The sequence below is a fragment of the Anomaloglossus baeobatrachus genome, chromosome 7 (assembly GCF_048569485.1).
Source record: "Anomaloglossus baeobatrachus isolate aAnoBae1 chromosome 7, aAnoBae1.hap1, whole genome shotgun sequence".
Taxonomy (NCBI): domain Eukaryota; kingdom Metazoa; phylum Chordata; class Amphibia; order Anura; family Aromobatidae; genus Anomaloglossus; species Anomaloglossus baeobatrachus.
In genome coordinates, this window is record NC_134359.1 from 122,651,377 (window position 1) to 122,676,770 (window position 25,394).

General features: G+C 41.5%; 1 protein-coding gene across 3 annotated transcripts in view; it reads right to left on the reverse strand.

Annotated features, from left to right (window-relative positions):
• Positions 1 to 246: 246 nt before the first annotated feature.
• RAPH1 (Ras association (RalGDS/AF-6) and pleckstrin homology domains 1) overlaps positions 247 to 25,394 on the reverse strand; it is a 221,798-nt gene continuing 196,650 nt past the window's right edge. For 2 of the 3 annotated variants that reach the window (XM_075317684.1, XM_075317685.1), the window contains 7 exons: positions 20,053 to 20,118; positions 15,024 to 15,167; positions 12,678 to 12,788; positions 11,680 to 11,778; positions 9,576 to 9,696; positions 8,703 to 8,845; positions 247 to 2,542 (listed from right to left, as the gene is read on the reverse strand). In XM_075317684.1, the coding sequence (XP_075173799.1) occupies positions 581 to 2,542; positions 8,703 to 8,845; positions 9,576 to 9,696; positions 11,680 to 11,778; positions 12,678 to 12,788; positions 15,024 to 15,167; positions 20,053 to 20,118 (2,646 nt within the window). In that variant the 3' untranslated portion in view covers positions 247 to 580. Of the gene's footprint in view, positions 2,543 to 8,188; positions 8,259 to 8,702; positions 8,846 to 9,575; positions 9,697 to 11,679; positions 11,779 to 12,677; positions 12,789 to 15,023; positions 15,168 to 20,052; positions 20,119 to 25,394 lie in introns of all 3 variants that reach the window. The other variant, XM_075317686.1, reaches the window with a different exon arrangement.

Below are 25,394 nucleotides of genomic sequence, written 5' to 3' on the forward strand. Positions count from 1 at the left end.
TACTACACTACTATAACCCAGGAACCATCAAGTGCAGGATAGAACGGTAACACACATGACAATAGCACCCATTTGCAATTAAGGCAGAACTCAATTTATGACTCATGGTACTTATTGGCCACTTTGGCTGAACCATATAACAAACTCTTAAATTAATAGCGTTAAGTCTTTCTTGAGGCATATCCTTTGCACCAATATTACGTTTGATGATCATATATTATTTGCAGTTGACTAGAAACAGACATGTTGAAATAAAACATTCTTGTTATCTTTTATTTTACAGATGCTATATTACTTACAGAATTATATGCCTATTGTAGGAATACATGCAGAAACACACCGCACACCAACATACACTACAAAAGATTTCATTATATGTGGAATATGAATGGGGATTTGGTCCTGTCGATACTGGAAATAGTCATGGATCACCAGATTCTGTTTCTGTTCAGCAAAGTGCACAATGACCCTTATCCGGAAACTGCATTGCTTGATTGGATATTATGATACAAGAAGTTTAAGTAGTAGTACATTAGTCAGCCGGGTGTGCAACAAGTCCAAAAAAAGTTTATGATGTAGGTTACCAGTCTCTAGAAAGTTTGGTATTCTGGTCTCTTTTAGGTGGGGCTGGAGGTGGTCCCCTTCGTAATGTTGCATAGCCTGATAAATGGCTGCCTCCATAGCAATTAGCTTTTTGATGTTCACCTAAAAGTTCTGGTGGTGGAGGAGGCAGTACCATATCATCCATTGTAGCAGTGGGTTCAGGCCTTGATAAACGGGCTGAAGACAGAGAACTATGTCGAGTAATAGATTTTCGCTGCAGAGTCTTGTTTAGGTCAGCAAGGAATCCAGGCTGTACACTAAGGCCAGGCTTAGGCGAAGTTGGGGCTTGAGGACTTACGGGGGCAGGTTCTGTAATTTCCGCTTGCATTAACCTCATGCTATCATTCCGTTTTGGCCTAGTAGGAGGTGGAGCCTTCTTTACAGATGATTTGGACCATGTCTGGGGCTGTGGATTTACTACTGCTACTTTTGGTGAGGTATTTCCAGAGTACAACAGTGGTGGGGCATCTACGGGTGGAGGTGGAGGGGGTAGAAGCTCAAGATCTGCTGGTGGAGGTGGAAATTCAGATTCAGAATCAGAAGGAGGAGATGGAAATTCTGTTGTAGGCTCTTTTGCTGTAGACATCATTTGGGCAGAGAGATTTCCTTGTTGAAAAACCATCGGCAAGTTAACCCCTGAAAGGTTAAGTTTAACTGGTTTTGGTGGAGCTGCTGGTGGGGGTAGTGACTCTTTAGAAGGAGATCCAGGAGACTCTGAAAATTTAGAAACAAGACTGTCCACGGATGTTTTCTTGGATTCGTGATACTCCGCAGAACTATTGGACTTAATACTAGAATTTCTTTGTGGTGTGGGTGGAGGTTTTTTCCCTCCAGGACTTGATGTCTTGCTTGTTTTCTTACCAGGGGAACCATTTTTGTCTGGTGTTGGGGAAGGTGGTGGAACAGGAGATGTTGAAGGAGGGGGTGGAGGTGGTGGGGGTGGTGGAGGAAGTAAGGCTAAGCTACTTTCAGGAGGAGGAGGAGGAAATTCTGGTGATGGAACAGAAAATGGTTGCCATTTTGGTTTTGCTTTAACAGCTGGTGGAGACTGAGGAACAGCACTTGGAGTTGCTGGTTTAGAAGTATCTGACGAAGGAGGTGGTGGAAACTGGCTGACAATTTGCTTAACTGAGGGCATGGCTGACTGTGGAGATGAAGGGGGCTTGGTGGAAAAGCTTTGTTGTTTTGGTAATGTTGGAGGGGGTGTAGGACCAGATGGGGCTGATGTAGTTATTGAAGATTGTGCAGTTTGGGAAGGGGTAAAGTGTAACTGCTTTTTGGGTGCTGTTGGTGGTCCCGTAGCTGCAGTTGTGGGTGGGTTAACAACAGCGGCAGTAATTTTACTTACAGGCAGAAGTTGTTTAACAGGAGCTTGGAAGGAAGGTGGTGGAGGAGGAGGTGGTGGTAATGGTGGGGGTGGAGGAGGTTGAGCAGCTTGAATAGAGTTATTCTGTGGGACTTGATTAATCTTTAGAGGTGGTGGTGGTGGAGTAAACTGAGGTGTGGACGGTGCACAGGGGTTAGGTTTTAGCATTGCCATAGCAGAACCAGGGGGTGGTGGTGGTGGGGGAGGGGGAGGAGGAGGTGGAGGAGGAATTGCTCCATTTGGAGTCACAACCATTTGAGGTTTTGTACTTAGTGTAACATGTTGACTTCCATGGGTAGCTGATGGTGCCTTGAAATTAGGCCCTGGATATTGGGCAGCATTTTGTAATCTTGTGATGGTACTGTACTTTGCAAACAAAATTGGGGTAGATTTGGATTGTGTAGGAAGTGGTGGAGGAGGTGGGGGGGGTGGTGGTGGAGGTGGCGGTGGAGGAGGAGGTGGTACTGCAAATGGTGAGGGTTGAGATAATGCATGTGGGGACACAGCTCTTATCTGGACCTGTGACTGGGGGGTCAACGAAGTTAACGGACGTGTTAGGGTTTCAATGCGAGCCTAGAATGACAACAGAAAAAAAAAAATACATGAAATATAACAGTTGTAGAAAATGTACAATAACATAGCATTTAGCTAAAAGTGAGAAAGAAAATACATAGACAGAGGAAAAAACTTTTGCAAACCGGTACATTCTCTATGTATGTATACCTATATGCATTGTAGCAAGCAACCTATTTAATTACGTAATGATGTGCGTGCGTGCGTGTGTGTATATAAGTGCGCATATAAATGTCCATGACATTTGTACTTATGTAATCACAGTATGTGTAAATGCATATCATTGTGATTGCAATGGCACAGAAGAAGAGCGCTGGCACAAAGCCAGGCTGTCAGACCCAAAAGGCACACAGTCTAATGAACTGAGAGTCAATCACTTAATTTTCAATTTACATGTTCCTAAAATAGCTCAATTAAAAAAATGAAACGTGTCCCATGGCTACAGTGACAAAAATATAGAGTGCAATGGAGGAGAAAAAAAAACTAAAAAAATTCTGCAATCCTGAAAAGGGTACTGTACTTTCAACAAATCTTGTATAAATCGATAGTAGGAGCAATTGTAATACATCTTATCAGAAAAATCAGCTTCCTTCCACATTTATCAGACACTTCTCTCCCTACATCCTGCGTCTTGAACTCACAATCCCCTGTGAAAAAAACACTCAAGTCTGTCTTGCTCAGAGAAGACTGCTGGTGTCATATTCAACGGCCCATTATCCTCTATAGAGAGGGAAGGGGAAGGATGAGTGAGGAGCAGGGAAGAGAACAGAAAAACATTGTGCAGAGCTTTGTAACAAGTGGTTTACCTCCCATCAGAGATTGATTCAGATGAAAACAGCTCAGCTCTGCTGTAAAATGTCCTCCATATTGCTGCAGCTTGTCTCTGTGAGCTGAAAAGTGAATGAAGAGTGGGAACCCCTCTCTGTGTGCTCTGCAAAGGAAGAGATTGCTGCAGCTCGTCTCCTCCCCTGCTACAAGTGGATTGCAAGTTATACTTAGAGCAAGCAAAACTGGTGACAATGTGTCATATAATGCCCAGGTATGGTGCTATTCTTCATGTACACAGTTAGGATACCTTATAGACACCATTAAAGTTTAACCGTATTTTCAAATACTTTTTTCAGAAAAATTGTCCTTTACCTGTACACAAAGAATAACACTATCTGACCTTTATGTGAATGGTTTGCTGCATTTTTACCAGTTTCTCTCTCTGCAGGATTTCTCTCTTAATTTGTACTCTGAGCTGGTGAGATGAAATTAGCTGCTATGTTTCTTGTACGCTGCACACAGAGAAGGATTCCTGCTCGTCATTCATTTTTTAGCACACAGACAAGCAGTGGCAGCACGGTTAGCATGGAAGACATTAGACAGCACTACTGACTACTTCCTTGATGTGAATCAAGGTCTGCGGTGAGGTAAAAGACTTGCTATGAAGCTCAGCATGTTCTCCCTGTCTCCCTCTGCCTGTTTCCTCTCTCTGCTCATGACACCATAGTGATCTGGCCGAAATCTTGTCTGGGTAAGAAGGATTTGTGCAGTTGATTTTCCAAAGAGAAATAGAACTGCAGGAGGTGAAGGGATGTGGGAGTCATTGAGGGGACGATGGGGAGGGGGGGAAAAAAGGGACTCAAGTGGGGAAGGAAGCAGATTTCTCTGTTAAGATATATTACAAAGTTTCTTATATTTGCCTGTACTATTGAATACATTTGCAGACATTTAAGTTACATATAAGAGTGGTTTACTGGGGTAATGAGATGTGGCTAACAGTAAACAATGTGGTAGAGTAAAAATAGCCATAAATCACATTTCAGATCTACCACCATCCCAGCATTGCCCCTTTGTGGTCCCTGATGGTCCTATACAGCAATAACATTGCTTATATTGGTATCTTGACCACAACAGCCAATCACTGGCCTCAGTGCTGATTTTGGTATGCATGGCAATTGATGGCTATGTCCAGTGATTGCCTGCAGTGGTACAGCACATGATCAGCTGTAGAACTGGCAAGGACCACTAAGACAACAAGAACTTTAAAAAGGCAAGATAGTCTTCTTCTGTCATCATACTGTTTCCAATACTGGAAGACAAACACCAGTGAACAGGTATTCAGTATAGAATTAATGAAAAGGGAAACATATATGTACATCAATAGCTAATTACATGAGACAACGGCAGGGCAAAGACAGCATTACAAGTAAGGCTATGTTCACATTAGAGAACAGGCTTTTTAGATTTGTGTCTATATTTTAATGAAAAGAAATAAGGCTATGAAATTAATGATCTGACAAACTTTGCATCCAGTTCTTTATCAATTTTTTTTTTTACATTGAATATAAACAAAATGTATTATTTTAGAGGTGTTTTGTGCTAGATGGCAGGTATGCAACTTATCCCATCCATCAGCACAATCCTTTTTCTTTTTATGTAAAACAAAATCTCATTTAGATAAAAGGAATTCAATGTAACATTTTTGTGTGGATTTTGGTCTCAAATGATGGATGCAAAACATGGAGAAAAAGCAAAAACAAAAAACTGCTGAGTGTGAACAGAACCCAAATTGTAAAGAGACAAAGGAGGATGGTGAGGAGAGGCAAGTTAAGCAGAACATAACCGAGATCCCTATTCTTCCCTTTGCAGCCAGAGAAAGGTAAAAAAAAGTCCTCTGTGTCCCAGTATGAACTCCATCTATTTGTATTTATTTTAAGCCATTTTAATCCTCATGTACTCGCAGATTGCTCTTCCACCTACATCAGTCAATATGGGGTTATATGCCTGGTCTCTGAAACCAGCATTGCAGGCCCAGTAATACATCCCTGCAGATTGAGTGTCAGGGCAGGTCATCACCGCCCCTCTTCACACTCACACTGCAGGCTAGATTAGTAATATATTACTTTTTATTCAATGTTGGCAGTATAATATTATATAGCTTTCGGAGGAACACATTTATATAGATTGGACTAATGTGAAGCACACGCGTTGCTCCCAGTTACTAATTAAGTACACTAATAAAATAGATTTCCCAAGATCTCAGGGACTGTATTGTGTGGGTCACTATAAATCATCCGCTGTCTGTCATTGCAAACCATGCAACGTCTCCCTAAATGTACCAAGAAAGCCACATTCCCCGTACTCTGTGAACGAGATGAGCTTTCATGGAGAAAAAGTGAAAACTGTATATATTAATGGGAGCCTATCACCCCCAAAATGGTAACTAAACCACTTATACAGGTGTATAGTGCATCATTCCCCCCTCATTTTGCATACGGAGTACGACCAGATGTATATGGTCGGTGCAATGAAACCGCCCTCATACAGTGTCATTACCAGCTCTTAATGGTGGTTCCTGTCTGCAGACCGGACGCTAGTAAAGTACCAAGTGGCTGCTGGAAACCGGAGCCAGCAATGACGCTATGCGAGTATGGCTGTAGTGGCCGTGCCGAGGGGCAGAGCTGCTCAACTACAGTGCTTAACTCAATCAGTGGCTCCGCACTTCCCCATGGACATTGCAGCCATATTCACATAGGGATATTGTTGGCTGTCGTTGCTGGGTCCAGTCTGCGGCAGCTGCTCAGTAGTGTAATACAGACAGGAGCCAAGAATGACGCTATGTGAGTATGGCCGTAGTGGCTGTGCTGAGGCACAGAGCTGCTCATTGACAGCGCTGATATCAATCATTGGCTCCTCACTTCCGCACGGACATTGCAGCCATGTTCATAGGGACATTAATGGGTCCAGTCTGCGGCAGCTGCTCAGTAGTGTAATACAGACAGGAGCCAGCAATGAGAGCCGAAAATAACACTTTGAGAACAGCTGCAGAGTGTGCGGTCAATCAATAGAGGGAGTGTAACTGTGCACCGAAAAAGCCCTCATCTGCATATAAAATGAATAAATATTTTCTTTAGGCCAACTATCACTAAGGGTGATAAGGTCCTGGATGCAGTGGGTCTTGACCTGCAGGGTCACGAGGAGACCGCAGCTGCTCGTGCCCACTATCAGGGTTCGGGGTGCTGCAGTCTTGTGTTCTCCCTACGGAGGACGCATGCAAATCCACAGCAAAGAATTAATATGCTGTGCCTCGGAAAGCCGCACCGCAGGTCAGTTTTTGCTGCGGCCCACACACGCACAGTGGGCACAGGATTTCCAGAAATCCCATCCACTGTGCTTGTACTGTACAACGCAGCAACAACACTGCATCTAAAACGCTGCAAACACTGATCGTGGGCACGCAGCCTAAAAGCTATACTACAGCAATGATTTTTACATTATTAACTTCTCTACACACTTGTATAAGTGGATTACCTGGCGTTTTCAGGGTGACAACACAAAATGACTGTTTAAACCAAGCACAAAAGATCGGTGCATCTTTTGGGTGAACAAACAGTTCAGTGCACTTCCCCACCTACTTATTTTGCATTTATCCCAACAAATTGACAGCTCTGGCTGTAGAAGAGCAAAAGAAGAGAGGAGATAGAAGAAGAACATATAGGTAGAAAGTGCACTGAACTGTTTTGGCAATTCCTATTATGCACTAAGAGCCTGTTTTGGCCACTCCAAGGGTGCACCAAGCTTCTGTGTTCGGTTTGAAGAGTCACTTTGTGTTGATAAACTCCCTTTTGCAAAATGCACACTACAATCTGAACACTTAGGCCGGGTCCACACGGGGATCTACTGCGATCCTCGCATGACACTCGGGTCACGCTGGCAGCACAGCAGGAGCCGAGTGTCATGCGAGTGTCACTGCGAATGAGGTCCGATCATGCGATCGGACCTCAGCTGCGGGGGGCGGACCGTCACCGAGGAGCGGGCCAGCACTGCGGAGGGGCGGGCCAGCGCTGCGGAGGGGAGGGATTTATCTCCCTCTCTCCTCCGTTGCCGGCTATTGCCATTCTTGCCCTGCACTCACGGTACACCGATGTTCTGCGAGTGCAGTGCGGTTTTTCTCTCGCCCCATCGACTTGAATGGGTGCGAGAGAAACAAGACTCGCATTACAGTCGCAGCATGCTGCGATTGTTTTCTCGGTCCGATTAGGGCTGAGAAGATAATCGTTCATGGGTGCTGACACATAGGCTAATATTGGTACGAGTGGAATGCGATAAAACATAGCATTCCACTCGCTCCGATTTTCATGCCGTGTGGCTTAGGCCTTAATCCCTTTATACAAATAATCAAAAACGATGTGATACTTCCTTGCCATTTATTTCCTTTGCGGCTGCCAGAGTTCTAGTGCTGTCTCATTAGGCCGTAGCTATGATCTGGCGAGTCTGGAGTTCTGTGTGAAGCTGATAACATGGAGTAGCCCTTAATGTAGAGGCTGATCACTGCATATGCACTGCGAAGATTGCAATCCACAGCAAATATGATTGAGGCTTTGAGTAACTTGTTTGTTTTTTGTTTCACAGCCTCACATTTTGGCATAAAAAGGCTGGATGCAGACCACAACATATCTGGCGACATTTAGAATAAGGTTTTGGCCAAAAAAAAAATGTTAACCAGAAGCCAGGGAATGCTCGTGTTAAGGTTCATATTTTCAAGAAAGGATTAAGGATTTTTGTTTTTAATTTTATTTATTTTTTAGAAAGTTAGTCTGGAAAATTCCAGTCAACAACATCCAGGTTAAATATGTGCTTTTTCGTATGACCCCTGACCTTAATACTGCCCCGTACAAATCGCTGTGGGCTTGATGGCCTTAGCTGTGGTGGGCTTCACATTTGGAACCTGGTACAATGAGGCAACAGGAGAAACACGAGCAGTGAAACAAAATGCAAGGCGACAGAACAGCAACATGATGCAAATGTGTACACGAGACCCCATTCAATAGAATTTGCCATATTACAATAAGATACACAAATCATTTTCATACGGACGACTATTGGAACGGACTGTAAACCAATTATTTGCTGAATTTGATTCACAAAAGGTTTCAGTAATGGTCTACAAACTTGCCCAGTGGAATGAGCAGATGACAACAATACAAATGGCAATGATTTCATATAATCTATGTTGATATGATTGACACTATACAGTAATTACATTATGGAATGGGAAATCGGGTGCGGGGCACAGAAATCATAGTGGAAGAAACCAGCAGCCTCCTAGCCATGCAGCCGAGCTATTCATGCCCTAATTTCTTAAAAAGGCGTTATTCCAAGCCGTTGCTACCTTGCTGGATTCCTCCAGCTGGGTTCCTCTCTTCCAGGCTTCAGAGAAGATGGAGCTCACAATGCTTTGGGAACGCACGTGGCTGGTGGCCAGGGAATCCGAGAGCCCGCTATCTGATTGATTTGAATGGTTTGATTGGGATTCTGGATAAGAAAAAAAGGCAATAGGATAGTTAACAAAACCTTATGGCATGGAATTTATACAGCCATTATTCATTGGTAGGTGTATGGACAGCTGGCAGGACGCTGGGGATTTAGGTTTTGTATACTGCTAATCAACGTAGAGCAAAAAATATCAAAGCACAAAGAAGCCGGTTTATTTTGTAACAGGAAAGGCATTAGAAAGTCACAAATGTTGAGTAACTCTGCCATTTTCTCGCTTTTGTCATTTTTAAGCCAGCACTGACAACATTTTGAAAAGAGCATTGAACTCATCAAAAGTGTGGCCTAACAGATTTACTCCAAAGAGTGCCAGATTATAGCAGAAGTTTTGAGCCACCAAAAGATAGGCGCATTTTTCTCCAACATACTCTGGATCAAGACTGGTGCACAAGAAGCCAGAAAAAAACTATCCTCTTGTGCAAAAAACCTCCCCCGCTATACTGTGCGTAGGTCCAATACATTACACGTATAGGCGCCATGGAATAAATGGCGCTATAATAAATAATAATATTATATAGAAGTTTATAGGTTGACCACGTCAATAGACGCTAGTATTTCATGGTACAAATGTGTGCACTTGTTTGTTTGCAATCAGACACAAATGTACCTTCTGGGGATATTGCGCTATAGATCACATCTTACTTCATATATCACACTGCAATTATTCTCCTAATGGCAAAAATGTGACTCCGCATCGAAGTTTATGCTATACCTGGTAAACTAGAAGAGCTGGAGCCAGATTTCATGCTGGAGCTGGACAAAGAGGTCCAGTCATAAGCAGCTTCTGTCCTCTTCAAGGCTTCCTGGTAATTGGTGTAAAGCTGCTTCCCATACTACAAAGACAAGGATAACGTCAGTACATAAGCCAAACGCATGTGAGAAATCATGCAACAGCCATAAATCCACATAAATCACAGTAGTATACAGGACACATATTGTGACTTGAAAATGTATTCACACGCTGTACACTTCTCCACCTTTTTTTTCACGTTACACCCACAAATATATTTTATTAAAATTTTATGTGATATACCAACACTAAGTGGCAAGTATTTGTGAGGAGTAACAGAAATGATGCCTGGATTTCTAAATATTTTAAAAATAGAAGTCTAAAAATTGTGATGTGCATTTGTATTCAGTCCTCTGTAGTCTGAAAGCCCTAAATATTATCCTGAGTGACAAATTGTTTTCAGAAGTCAAATTAGTATATTGAATCCACCGGTGTGTAATATATTCTCACTATAACTACAGCGGTTCTGTGAATGTATCAGAGGTTTGTTTGACAACAATCGGGATCAAAAAGCACCATGAAAACCAAGGAACACACTAGCACTAGACAGAACAAGGATAAAGTTGTGGAGAAGGGTAAAGTAGGGTTAGGTTATTAAAAAATAAAAAAAAAATAGCCCAAGCTCTTAACATCTCATAGATCACTGACCAATCCAACATCCAAAAAATGAAAGGAGTATGGCACAACTACAAACCTACCAAAGCATGGCCATCCACCTAAGCCGACATCCCAAGCAAGGAGATCACTAATTAGAGAAGCAGCCAAGAAGACCATGGTCCCTTTGGAGAAGCTGCAGAAATCCACAGCTCAGGTGGGATAATTTGTCCACAGGACAACTATAAGTAGTAAACATCACAAATCTTACTTTCTGGAAGAGTGGCAAGAAGAAAGCAAGTTTTGAAAGCAAGCCATAAGAAGTCCCATTTACATGTGGACGAAGTTGCTCTGGTCAAATTAGACCAAAGTACAAATTTTGGGGCTAAATGCAAAACACTATGTGTGTCGGAAAACTAACACTGAACATGACCCTGGAAACACCATCCCCACCATCTAACATGGTAGTGGCAGCATCCTGATGTGAAGAGGCTTTTCTCCAGCAGGGACAGGGAAGCCGAAGCAGAGTTTATGGGAAGATAGATGCAGCTAGATACAGGGCAATCCCGGAGGAAAACCTGTTAGTGGCTGCAAAATACTTGAGACTGGGGTACAGATTCACCTTCTAGCAGACCCTAACCATACTGCCAAGAGCTACAATGGAATGGTTTAGATCAAGGCATATTCAAGTGTGTGAATGGCCCAGTCCAGACCTAAATCCCATTGCGAATTTGTGACAAAATTTGAAAATTGCTGTTCACAGACACCAACATCCAATCTCACTGAGCTAGAGCTATTTTGAGAAGAAGAATGAGCAAAAATGTCAGCCTCTAAATGTGTAAAGCTGGTAGAGATATACCCCAAATACCTGCAGCGGTAATTGCAGCAAAAGGTGATCCTAGAAATTAATGACTCAGGGGGCTGTATACAAATGCATGCCACAAATTTAAATTTGTGTGTGTAATGTGAAAAAGTTCACAGGGTATGATTACTTTTTCATTGCACTGTATACGCACTTTGCCCTAAATGACAAGGAGGATCACTGGAAAGAAATGTTGACTTAAGAATCCTGCCTGTTGTAACTTATTCCAGCATGTCACCTGACCACAACTTCACAAACATTCAAAATAACATTAGTCAGGAATCAACGTCCATCGCACAGCAAAGTTCTCATGTGTTTCTCTGGGAGCCTCACGCCCTGGGCAGCTCTGTGACCTCCGCGGCTTCTTTTGATGTCCGCTTACATGTGTGTTCCCCAGATCATGTAGGTGACATGATCCAGGAGGAGTATGCAATCCGTAAACTGATCACTACTTCTTTCACCATGGCTAAATAGACCAAGCCAACTGCAGTCAGATGAAGATACATGTGCTGAATACTTCTGCCCCCGGGCTCATGTAAGCAGACAGATAAATGTGAGCAATGACATTACCTTTGCTATTCGGATACCATTAACCCACTGGTGTAATGTTCGGACATCGTCGCAGCACAGATACTTGATATACTGAGACTTTTTCTGGATTTGTGGATGCTGTTAAAAGGAAATCAGTTATTGGTAAGCATTATAATATAAACAATAGGGAATATATTAAAGGTATGATGCTCCCATGGTCCATATACAAAGCGGACACCAGAGCACTGACAGAGTGGGTGCTGGACAGAGGAGTGTGAGTATCTGCTGAGTTAGTTTTAGGTGTTTCACGGCATTTGGGAGTCCACTTTCCCTTTAAAGGGATTGTCCCATTTAAGAAAATCTTTGTCTCCACCCATAGTTTGTTTAAAAGAAAACAGACAAAAAACCCCCACATGCTTTACTTCTCCTCCCCAGGTCCAGCGTTGTGAATTTGACACTACTCCCAGTGTCCAGTTTTGGCTGCCGCGTTGACGTCATGTTGACAGACAACCGGTGAGCTTAGCGGCTGTGTCTTTGTAGATGGAACACCCCCTTGGAGCCGCTGAGTTCAAACATTTCTGGTGGGCTGCCCACGTGATATCAGCACGGCAGCTAATGCTGGACACCAGGAGCAGAGGTGGACTATAAGTGCTGGACCTGGGGATGGGAGTAAAGCATGTTCTGTTTTTTTCATATAACAAACTGCAGCTGAAGATTTTATGAACTGAGATAATCCGAACATTTGGCCATCCTAGTTGTAATGCAACACCATCACCACTAAGTGTCAGTATAGCCACAGCAAATGGAGCCAGAAGACGCCTCCTGCAAGATTACTCTGCAAATTCCACTTTTGATATGAAATACTGAGCCCTCAGTGGCCAATAAATTTCCGCAAGAAGCAAATAAGACAATCCAGTTCCTTCCGTAATAAACAGAGTTGTTTATGCCAACTAGATTAGAGGAATGTGTTGCATAATCTCTTTTCAGTACATTCCAGCCTAAGGGGTAATTACAGAGCACCAGTAATGAGACCTTACCTTTAATACTAGGCAGTAGTCTGTAGGAGCTTTGTATTTGCTCCGATACTCCTGACCATAGTAAACATTGACATGATCCAGCTGAAGGAAGCAGACCAGGTCTCGAGATGCCTAATAACAAGAAGGTACTGTTACACTAGCAGCAAGTCATCACATTAAAAACATGAATCTGTTTTCCAAGCAGATGAGTTTAAGGAACGGTTCAGGAAAAAAAAAGCTAATATTTATTACAAATGAGGTAATAAAAAAAGCATAACTTGTCTACATTATGCCTTACATATGAGCAGTGATCTCAGGAGGCTACAATCTGTTCCACAAGTATTGACCTTGAAGGACCCCAGCGAGAGTAGTTCACCCGTTTGTCGATGCATGTAGGGGCTCATGTACAGCAACGATCCCTGAGAAAATCTTTTAGATATTTCCATGGAAATTTTCAGCCACGGTTTTTCTCTACATAACACGTAATTTAAAGGGATATTTCCATCTCGAAAAAAAAAAATGGTTATTACACTACGTCCTGGTGATGGGGGCCTGTCATGTGGATCCACCACAGATCCAAATAATGACTGGAGTGCAGTACCAGCTCCTCCAAAGTGGCAGCACTGCTAAGCATGACATTGCTCTTTGGCTCTTCACTCCCAATTCGGTTGATAGAGCATATAATAAAAGTATAGATTTCAAGCTTAAAGCTGGAGTCACACTTGCATATGACTTGTGCAAGGATCGCATCCCGGACAGGCCAGTGGCTCTCCAGACATGAGTGGGTCAGCTTCACGTATGTCTATGAAGCTAACCCGCTCCTGTCAGGTGAGCCGACAGCCAGTCCAGGCGATGTGATGCGATCTTCGCAGGAGTCACACGCAAGTGTGACTCCAGCTTTAAAACATGACCTTCTGTGACTCCAGCTTTAAGACATGACCACCTTATTGCTGAACTCTCCCAATCAGGACCAAAAACAAGGCAGCTGAGTGATAAACCTTAATGTCAGTGCCAGGGGAAAAAAAAAAAAAAAAGAAAAAAAAAAAGGTTTGTGGTGGTCCTAGGGGGTCACGGAATCACAAATGCTTAGTCTACAGATGCAGAAAACTTCAATTGGACATTTAACCTCTTACACACCAATGAAATATGAAAATAGCCTTTTCATAGAAAAAAAGAGCAAGGAAGGTCTAAAAGAAAACGAAAAAACAAACCTAAAAGTCAATATTGACCATTTACAGGGCTTCACCGTGTGACTTGCGATATAAAGCTAAACCAGAAATGCCATTGGTAGATCGTCGTTTTTCACTTCTTGCCCCACATCAGTACAAAGTAGGAAAGTTGTTGACTAGGATAGAGGCCTTCAGCAGGGGGGTAAGAGGAAAAGTTTCTCCTTAAAGAGGATCAACCACCAGAATTTTCCTATATAAACTAAAGCCAGTGCTGTACTGGTGCTATCATGCTGATTCTATATATACCTTTAGTGGTCAGAATGAATGTATAGTTTCTGAAATATAGGCAAGTAAGGTTTGTGAAATTGTTATTGGATAAGAGGTGTAATGGAATATCTAATAGGTGGGTTGAGTTTTGCTAGTTATTCCCGCCCCCGTCTTCCTGCCTGTCCTTCCTCCCCCCTTCTTCCCTCTAAGAACAGAGACCGGGGGGAGGAAGGACAAGTAGACAAACACTGGCAGGAATAACTAGCAAAACAGACCCACCTATTAGATATTCTGCTGTACCTATCAATCAAGTAACAGTGGATTTCACAAAATTTATTTGCCTGTATATCAGGAAGTATACATCTGATCTCACAACTAAAGGTATGTATAGAATCAGCATGATAACGCCAGTATAGCACTGACTTTAGTTTATATAGGAAAATCCTGGAGGTTGGTAGTCTTTAAAAAGATTGTCAGGCTAAGTAGAGTTTTAGGATTACTCCTTCCAATAGGTGGCACTAGACACCCTGTGCTCGTCCTCTGCAGAGCTCATTTGCGCATCTTACGTCCCAGGTAGCATTGCATTACAGTGTAGCTGTGGTTTCAGACTAACTAGCAGGGTCTGTGTGTGCCTCCATGCTCCTCCCTCCCATAGAGCTTTATGAGCACTAACTGTCTCAGTAATAGGAAAAGCTGTAGTCACTGACAATAGATTTTACCTGTCACCTGAGAATTTTTGACAATGCATGAAAGATCAGTCCAGGAGGAGACTGAAGTGGATTTCTCTGATAAGATATATTACAAAGTTGTTTATTTTCATTTGTACAAATGATTTAAGAGGGAATTAACTCTTTACAGATTACACATGCCAATAGGATAAATGCTTAGAACTCGTTACATTCTGTGTTAATTGATGGCTATAGTTCCTCACCTTTGCTTTGCCTTTTGGTACATAATAAATACCAGATGCCCTAAGCAGGAAATATCTCTTCTTCCAGGACTTCTTTCCATCGTCCTTCAGCCAGAGGACACCCTCTATCTCTGGGACAGTGACCGAGCTACCACAGAAGCACTCCTGTAGGACAGAAAGCAGAATTACCCAAATCCAGAGGATGTCTGTGTCTGTTCACAATGAACCCCCACCCTTACAGTGAAGCTATTGTCAGTAGAGAAGAGTGGAAGTCAAACCTCCAGAACATCAATCCCCTGTCATGTGTCCCCCATGTGGTGCTGGGAGGGCGCTCTACTATTGCTGGATCAAAGAAATGCCATATTCCCAGCCACGTGCTTCTCAGGAGATAAAAGGCCTTTATCTGCAGATAGTATTATAGATACATACTTGCCTATCTAGGTTTTATACTCACACACACTGATCTTATGGAGTTTTATGTATCCATTGCTGGATATTACACCTCGCTTCATGTTAGACTCTCAGTGGACTCGCAATTAAAAGACAAAACTCCAAAATAAGTTCTCACTAGCTTTTTTCCCAGGTCAGGATCTGCGCGTTGCTTTACCTGCAGCCGTGCAGAACAGCACGGACCGCACACAGCCATGTTTACTTCTGGCCCCTTCCCTTTGATATTATATTCCATATCTATAACACTTTGCAGCTGCCTCTACTTTTTGCATTTTTTCTTAAGAGAAGTTAATAAAAGTTTGTTTGCCAGACGAGTAACAATCGGATAGAGGATAAAATGAAGCTGAGAAAGCACAGACACCGGCTCTCCCTTGATATCCAGATGTGCCTTAGTGCATTTCAACAATGAGAAGTAAAAAGTCTATCGCTAGTGATCTACTACGTAGTGTTGAGATCTTGGACTTAATCCCCCATGTGTATTAGATTATTGTCGGCAGCACCCGCCGATATCACAGGGCTAGGCCAACGCTAATGTATATGGGGCACCGACCAGCTGACCGTTGGAGGCAACTATCAGTCAGGTATGTCTGATTTCAGACTGCCAATCCTTCCCTTCTCTGGGAGATAAGTTCCCAGCAGAAATGTCTGTCAGTGGCTCATTCATAGAGAACACACAAGGGTTGGGCCGAACAACTGTACCTGTGTCTGGGAGAGACGGCCGAGGTGGCTCAAAGCCAAACAATCATGTGGGCAACAGACATCTCATGGGGTCCTGAAAAAGGGAATCTGTTATCAGGTTTTTGCTGTCCCATCTGTCAGCAGCATAATGTAGAGACAGAAACCCTGATTCCAGCAATGTGTCACTTACTGAGCTGTTTGCTGTCATTTTGATAAAATCAATGTTCAATCAGTTATACACAGCTCATGAACATGCTGGACTACATGCAGCACGATTTAGCAAACCTACACTAAGCAGTCCAGTAAGTGACGTCGCTGGAATCAGGATCTCTGCCCCTACATTATGCTGCTCTTAGATTAGGTGGCAAAATCCTGGTGATAGATTCCCTTTAAGAGGCCAATCATCCGTCCTTAATTACATTTTTTTTTTATTTTTATTAAACTCCTTTAACCCCCTTTAGCCCCAGAGCGGTTTCCCGTTTTTTTTTTTTACTCCCCTTCTTCCGAGAGCCGTAACTTTTTTATTTCTGTCAATCTTGCCATATGAGGGCTTTTTTTTTGCGGGACGAGTTGTACTTTTAATTGAAACCATAATTTTTACCATATAGTGTACTGGAAAAACTGCAACAAAAGTGTGATGGCACAATAGTTTTTGGGATATTTTATTCACTGTGTTCACTATATGGTAAAAATGATGTGTTATTGTGATGCCTGAGGTCAGTGCGAGTTTGTTGACACCAACATGTATAGGTTTACTTCTATCTAAGGGGTTAAAAAATTTCACAAGTTTGTCCAATAAAAGTGGCGTACGTTTTGCACCATTTTCCGAAACCTGTAGCAGTCTCATTTTTTGGTATCTATGGCTCAGTGATGGGTTATTTTTTGCGTCTCGAGCTGACATTTTTAAATGGTACCATTTTTGCGCAGATGCTACGTTTTGATCGCATGTTATTGCATTTTGCATAAAACTTGTGGTAACCAAAACACGTAATTTTGTCGTTTGGAATTTTTTTGCCACTACGCCATTTACCAGATTAATTGATTTTATATTTTCATAGATCGGGCATTTCTGAAAGCGGCGATACCAAATATGAGTATATTTTTTTAACCCTTTATGTGAAAGGGGGGTTGAAAGGGGGGGTGATTTGAACATTTAGGTTTTATTTTTTTTAAACTTTTATTTTTATTTTACTAGTTCCCCTAGGGGGCTATATGGATCAACAATGCGATCGCTCTGCCCTATCTGCTGATTACAGCTACAGTTCGGTCCAGAAATATTTGGACAGTGACACAATTTTCGCGAGTTGGGCTCTGCATGCCACCACATTGGATTTGAAATGAAACCTCTACAACAGAATTCAAGTGCAGATTGTAACATTTAATTTGAAGGTTTGAACAAAAATATCTGATAGAAATTGTAGGAATTGTACACATTTCTTTACAAACACTCCACATTTTAGGAGGTCAAAAGTAATTGGACAAATAAACCAAACCCCAAAAAAATTTTTTAAAATTTTAGTTTCAATATTTTGTTGCGAATCCTTTGGAGGCAATCACTGCCTTAAGTCTGGAACCCATGGACATCACCAAACGCTGGGTTTCCTCCTTCTTAATGCTTTGCCAGGCCTTTACAGCCGCAGCCTTCAGGTCTTTCTTGTTTGTGGGTCTTTCCGTCTTAAGTCTGGATTTGAGCAAGTGAAATGCATGCTCAATTGGGTTAAGATCTGGTGATTGACTTGGCCATTGCAGAATGTTCCACTTTTTTGCACTCATGAACTCCTGGGTAGCTTTGGCTGTATGCTTGGGGTCATTGTCCATCTGTACTATGAAGCGCCGTCCAAACAACTTTGCGGCATTTGGCTGAATCTGGGCTGAAAGTATATCCCGGTACACTTCAGAATTCATCCGGCTACTCTTGTCTGCTGTTATGTCATCAATAAACACAAATGACCCAGTGCCATTGAAAGCCATGCATGTCCATGCCATCACGTTGCCTCCACCATGTTTTTACAGAGGATGTGGTGTGCCTTGGATCATGTGCCGTTCCCTTTCTTCTCCAAACTTTTTTTTCTTCCCATCATTCTGGTACAGGTTGATCTTGGTCTCATCTGTCCATAGAATACTTTTCCAGAACTGAGCTGGCTTCATGAGGTGTTTTTCAGCAAATTTAACTCTGGCTGTCTATTTTTGGAATTGATGAATGGTTTGCATCTAGATGTGAACCCTTTGTATTTACTTTCATGGAGTCTTCTCTTTACTGTTGACTTAGAGACAGATACACCTACTTCACTGAGAGTGTTCTGGACTTCAGTTGATGTTGTGAACGGGTTCTTCTTCACCAAAGAAAGTATGCGATCATGCACCACTGTTGTCATCCGTGGACGCCCAGGCCTTTTTGAGTTCCCAAGCTCACCAGTCAATTCCTTTTTCCTCAGAATGTACCAGACTGATGATTTTGCTACTCCAAGCATGTCTGCTATCTCTCTGATGGATTTTTTCTTTTTTTTCAGCCTCAGGATGTTCTGCTTCACCTCAATTGAGAGTTCCTTAGACCGCATGTTGTCTGGTCACAGCAACAGCTTCCAAATGCAAAACCACACACCTGTAATCAACCCCAGACCTTTTAACTACTTCATTGATTACAGGTTAACGAGGGAGACGCCTTCAGAGTTAATTGCAGCCCTTAGAGTCCCTTGTCCAATTACTTTTGGTCCCTTGAAAAAGAGGAGGCTATGCATTACAGAGCTATGATTCCTAAACCCTTTCTCCGATTTGGATGTGAAAACTCTCATATTGCAGCTGGGAGTGTGCACTTTCAGCCCATATTATATATATATATAATTGTATTTATGAACATGTTTTTGTAAACAGCTAAAGTAACAAAACTTGTGTCACTGTCCAAATATTTCTGGACCTAACTGTATATAGCTGTAAACAGCAGATATGGTCACTTCCTGGTTCATTCGGCTCCGGGCCGAGTGAAACCAAAAAAGTGACTCATGATAGCTACAGGCATCATCACATGACCCTGTGCTACCATGGCAACTACCGAAAGTCACATGATCACGCACGTGACTTCCGGTGGGGGCGGCGGTAAGTGAAAATAATGGCCGCGCGCATATACATCTCGCTACCAGACTTTGGCAGCGAGATGTAAGGGCTTTAATGTTGCGGGTGGAAGCAATTCCACTTGTAACATGCAGCTGCGATTAACCTCACACGATCCATGACGGATATATCCGTCATGGGTCGTGAAGGGCTTAATGGTTTAGAAATTCAGTTTTGTTATATCAAACCCCTGTATGGCTCTGCTTCAAGGTACAAAGAACGTATTTTGCGATTTTACCCAACCAACACATGGCAATGTTATTTAAAGGAATGATGCTTTTACAACTTTACACAGGCAGATCACATTTTATACAGCTGTAGAAAAAAAAATCCACTAAAGAACAAAATTATCATCATTATATATATTATATAATGGCCAAATTACTAGTGATGAGCGAGCACTACCAGGCTTGGGTGCTTGGTACTCAATAACAGCAGCTGGATGCTTGGGTGGGCAAGGCAGGAGCACTCCAGTATAAGGGAAGTCAATGGGTGACTGGAGTATGTTTCCAAAAGATTTCCTGGAAAAATGCTTGAGTCACGCATTGACTTCCATAATATTCAGGTACTTGAGTAGCCATCTGAGCATCCAACTGCTCATTACGAGCACAGAGCATTGTAGAGCTCGCTCATCACTACAAATTAGGCATTTGCTTAGCAGGACATACAGAGGATGACATTGATGATCGGAGGATCAGCACCATCTACGAGCCTTGCTGTTTCACAATTGATATTTTGCAAGAAAAAAGGGAAACATCATTTGATGGACAGGATGAGGATACTTTTATGAATGGCTATGAATATCGACACTCACCTCTAACAAGACTTCCTTATTTCTGTCAGCCATCTCCGAAGTCTCTTTCCTTCCCAAAAGATAATTCTGGCAGAAAAAAAAAAAAAAAGATGATTCACGGATTGCATCTGCATTTTGGAAGAAAGAGTAAGCAAAAATAAAAAGTTATTTATACAGCAACCAACAAGTGCAACAACCCAAATCAAGAACCAACGGTTATATATATCTAAAATATATATATATAATTTATATATATATATCTAATAAATATATATATATATATATATCTCTAACAAATATATATCTAATAAATATATATATAAATAAATATATATATATATATATTTATTTATATATATATCTCTAACAAATATATATATATACATATATATATATATATATATATATATATATATATATATCTAATAAATATATATATATATATATCTAATAAATATATATATATATATATATATATATATATATATATATATATATATATATATATATATATATATATATATATATATATATATATATATATATATATATATATAGTCAGCCTGTTGCCACATGTGGAGCTTTAATAAGTAAACTTTCCCTCTAATTCTAAACACTACCGCTCCATTCGCTCTTAATGGGACCGCTTGAGATTGCCAAGCACTGCGCTTGGCTGATCTTCAGGACTCAGAATGAATGGAGCGGCTTTCCGCATGATCAACCTCCACTCCATTCAGCCAGGGCTTTCAGAGGCCCAGCTCTCAGGATCATTGAGGTCTAAAGCTGTTGTCCTCCCAGTGACCAGAAAGTTATCTCCAATCCAATAGATAGGTGATACCGTTCAAACATGAAAAAACCTATTTAGCAAAAGACAGAAATAGTTAAAAGGAAAATATTTGGATTCTAAAGGCCGCTTTACACGCTGCGATATCGTTACAGATATCGCTAGCGTGCGTACCCGCCCCCATCGTTTTTGCCCGTGTCGCATAAAATCGCTCGGACCCGTGACACTACTTACCTGCCTAGCGATGTCGCTGTGACCGGCGAACCACCTCCTTTCTAAGGGGGCGGTTTGTTCGGCGTCACAGCGGCGTCACTAAGTGGCTGCCCAATAGAAGCGGAGGGGCCAGAGATGAGCGGCCGGAACATCCCGCCCACCTCCTTGCCGCATTGCCAGTGGACGCAGGTACGGTGCTGTTCCTCATTCCTGCGGTGTCACACATAGTGATGTGTGCTGCCACACGAATGACGAACAACATCGTACCTGCAGCAGCAACGATAATTGGGAATAGGGGGGCATGTCCCAGATTAGCGATTTTGCACGTTTTTGCAACGATGTAAAATCGCTCATAGGTGTCACACACAACGACATCGCTAAAGCGGCCGGATGTGCTTCACAAATTCTGTGACCCCAACGAGATCGCTTGAGCGATGTTGTAGCGTGTAAAGCGGCCTTAAGATTGGTTACCACTTGTCCAGGTTTCCCTTTTACAATGACAACACTTCAGTCTATCCCAAATTCTATTGTTGAACTTCATAAAAACATGGCCCCAAAATCACACATGAAACACGAAGATCACAAGATTTGCCCTCGGGTTACGCTGCCCCCTTACACCCACTGGGCAACTTTCTGAAACTCAACCTCTTGTTCATTCTTTTCGCCTCCTAGCCCATAAAATATAGTTTCTCTGGATCACTCCTTCTCCCTAGCTCCTCTCTTGATCTTCTCTATGGCTTTGTATCTAGTATTATGCGTTGTGACATTCAACAGTCATGATCTCTTTCTGAAATCTTACACCGGTTATTGTTAATGAATAGAAAAGCCTTGAGCTAGTTCTTCACAGCCTTAATGAAAGCTGCAGTGCGAAAATTGTGAATATTGTGCAGAATTGGGGATAGTAATTTAACTACAGCTGTATTTTACAAAATAATGTATATGGTACTGATATCCGGGAAACGAACGCATGTTATGGTGAAAATCTTGAAAACTTTCATACTGCATGCTTTTCCATAAAAACAGTTACTTTTCAAACATTCAACTTCTTATGTAAAAAAGTACCAGTAAAACAGCACACTAGCCTCAACATGACACTTTTAGCCGGAGTGCATGTTAAACGGAAGGGGAAGACTCAAAAGTACACCAATACTATCACTATCCTGTGTTAGAGGGTAACACTAACTGCTCTTACAGTAAAGAATCCTCACCTATAATATTGGAGAAACTGTCTTCCTCTAGATGTAGGAGATGCCCATTGTTGCAATCGTGTATAAAATGAACATTAGACATTTTGCACATAAATGTGTGCATAATATTATATATATATATATATATATATATATATATATATATATATATATATATATATATATATATATATATATATATATACACATATACACACACACACACACACACACACACACACACACACACACACACATACATACATACATACATACATACACACACACACACACATACATACATATACACACACACACACACACACACGTATGAAGAGGCAGTACTCAAATTGCAAAAAGGGAATGTGGGCTTTATTAGCCTATGTGGACCAAGTGGATACATGTCGGAGAGGCTTTAGCATTTGTTTTTCTTGTGATGCTTCATTATTTAACCCTTTCACCCCCTTGTGATTTTCCATTTTCTCCTCCCCTTCTTCCAAGAGCCATATTTTTTTCATTTTTCAGTCAACATAGCTATGTGAGAGCTTGTATCTTCTGAGACGAGTTGTGCTTTTGAATGACTCCCATTTATTCTGCTCCATATTGTACTGGAAAAAGGGAAAACAAATTCCAAATGCGGTGAAATTGAAAAAATAAAAGTACAATTTCTTTTTTTTTTTAATTTACCATGTTCACTATATGGTAAAACTGACCTGGCATTACGATTCCCCAGGTCAGTATGTGTTTGTAGATACTAAATATGTATAGTTATATTTTATCTAAGTATTGGAAAAAATTCTGAAGTTTATAAAAAAAATTATGCTTTTGTTGTCATTCTCAGAGAACCATATTGTTCTTATTATTTGGGATCTGTGGCTCACTGATGGCTTATTTTCTGCGTCTTTAGCTGATGTTTTTAATTACACCATTGTTGCGTTGGTGTGCATGCTGTTTTGATCACCTGTTATTGCATTATAATGCAGTGTTGCGAGGACCAAAAAACTTAATTTTGGAGTTTGGAAATTTTTTCGTGGTACGTCATGTACCAGATTAAATGATTTTATAAATTTTGATAGGTGGGGCATTTCTGAATGCAGTGATACCAAAAGTGTGTTTCTTTTGTTGTTTTATTCTCAATGGGGCAAAGGCAAGTGATTTGAAGTTTTATTTTTTTTTATTTTTTAATATTTTCTAAAACTTTTTTTTTAATTTTGTTATTTTACTAGTCCTCCTAGGGGACTTTGTGACTGCAGTGTCTGATTGCTTCTGTTTATCACAGCGATGCTGCAGCATTGCTCTAATCAGTAGAAATGCTGATGATCTGTGAGTGCTGACATTCACAGGTCATGACAGAGTCAGGGATCATCAGCTGAACCCGCACTGTCATGGCAATGTATTGGCAATGCCCACCGAAGCACTTTATATCCTGATACAGCCATAACTCTTACCGTCTGTGCAGGGCATTGCAGCTTATGTATCGATGGTTACGACCACTAGCCACTGTCACTATATGAGTGGTAGCAACCATGGATACCTAAGCTGCAATACCTTGTACATGAGGTAAGAGACATTTCTATATCAGGAAAACTATACTACATTTCTAATTGGAGGTATTTGCTAATATTATTATTATTATTTCACCTAATACATATTCGGATAGAATCTTGGAAATGGGAATAACTTTTTAACATTTCATTTTCATATGAATACACTCATTTCTTGGCAATGTAGCAATACATAGAATATATAAAGGTGTCTATGGAATTAGTTTACCCATACTGTATATAAGGGTTGGGGGAAGGGGGCTGATCTTAACCAATTCCCTTTAAATTGCCAGGACTTGAAGAGGTAATTATAGAACCTAGAAAAATGTAGCCCCAATTTACCAAAAATAAAGGTGGGGATACAAAAGAGAGAGGACCACGGATAATCAAAGTGGAATACAAGATTTATTAATTGTACATAAGGTGATACAGGACACACAGTGGAGGCAGGCTAGATGGAAACAGCCTGCTAGGAAAACAACCCACAGCAATACCAGGACACACCACCAGATGGCAAACCTGCTGACAGGCAGCAATATTATGGAGGATTGTACAAGTTATAAAATAGCCCGTGAAGAGTCAAAAGGGACAGTGTGAAGAAAACAGTTATTAGTAGGAGATCTGTAGAATCCCCTAGAGAGTCCCAATGGCAAGGGGGCATAAGTAATTAATCAATATTACCTTGCGTCATGTCAGAGCAGAGATGGTGGATGTGTCCGGGCGTGGGGGCGGGGCCTCGACGCGCGTTTCACCAAAGGCTTCGTCAGGAGGTAATTAGGATGACTTTTGCCAAATGACATGGTTAGCTGTATTAGGAAATGGAGGCATTTTTATCCTTCTACATAATAGTCTTCATTGCAGAGACAAGGAAGGGACGTAAGATTACAGTGTGCTCTGCATGCTACAAAAAATAGAGATGATGAATCATTTGTACAAAAAGAATGGTTCTTAAATAGAAAAAAAAAATCCGAGCCATCTTTATTTCTAATGATCTTACTGGAATAATGAAATGGGGCTGACAGCTGTGCGGAGTCAGAACGCTTCCCCGATACAAGGCTCCGACATACTGCAGCAGCTTTATTACTGCGGCCTTGCAGAATTGTTTCATATGATGTGTCGTTCCGGCGAGCAGCTCCATTGTTCTTGTAAGCCAGAATCGCACAGTGCCTTTAAAACGGGATGATCAGGACCACGTGTATTACCAGCTCTCTCTGTATTGAGCTGCATTGTTCCAGACATTGCAGGTGTCAAGGTAATTAGAAAATCCTAAGCCCCCGGGTGCGTGATAGCGATTAGTGGGAAGAGAGCTATAATTACTCATGCCAGAATATGCACTCTGCTCAGTTTCTTCTGAAATTCATGGCATCTCAGCACTTCAATAGTAAAGTACCTCTGTGCTACGTAGAGGATGACCAGCCGGCTATTACAAAGCCACAAGTATTGACTGCCCATTTATATAGAGGTCTGATTTCGCTGAGGCGGTGAAATATCAATGTGCACATACAAATAAAAGAAACCTTTCAAGGATTGTAATAGTTATCTCAAGACAGCTATTAGCAGGCAGATCAAATAGTGTTTTGTTAAGAAAAGAAAAAAAAAAGAATCTGAAAATGACATTCTAGAATAATAAAAATC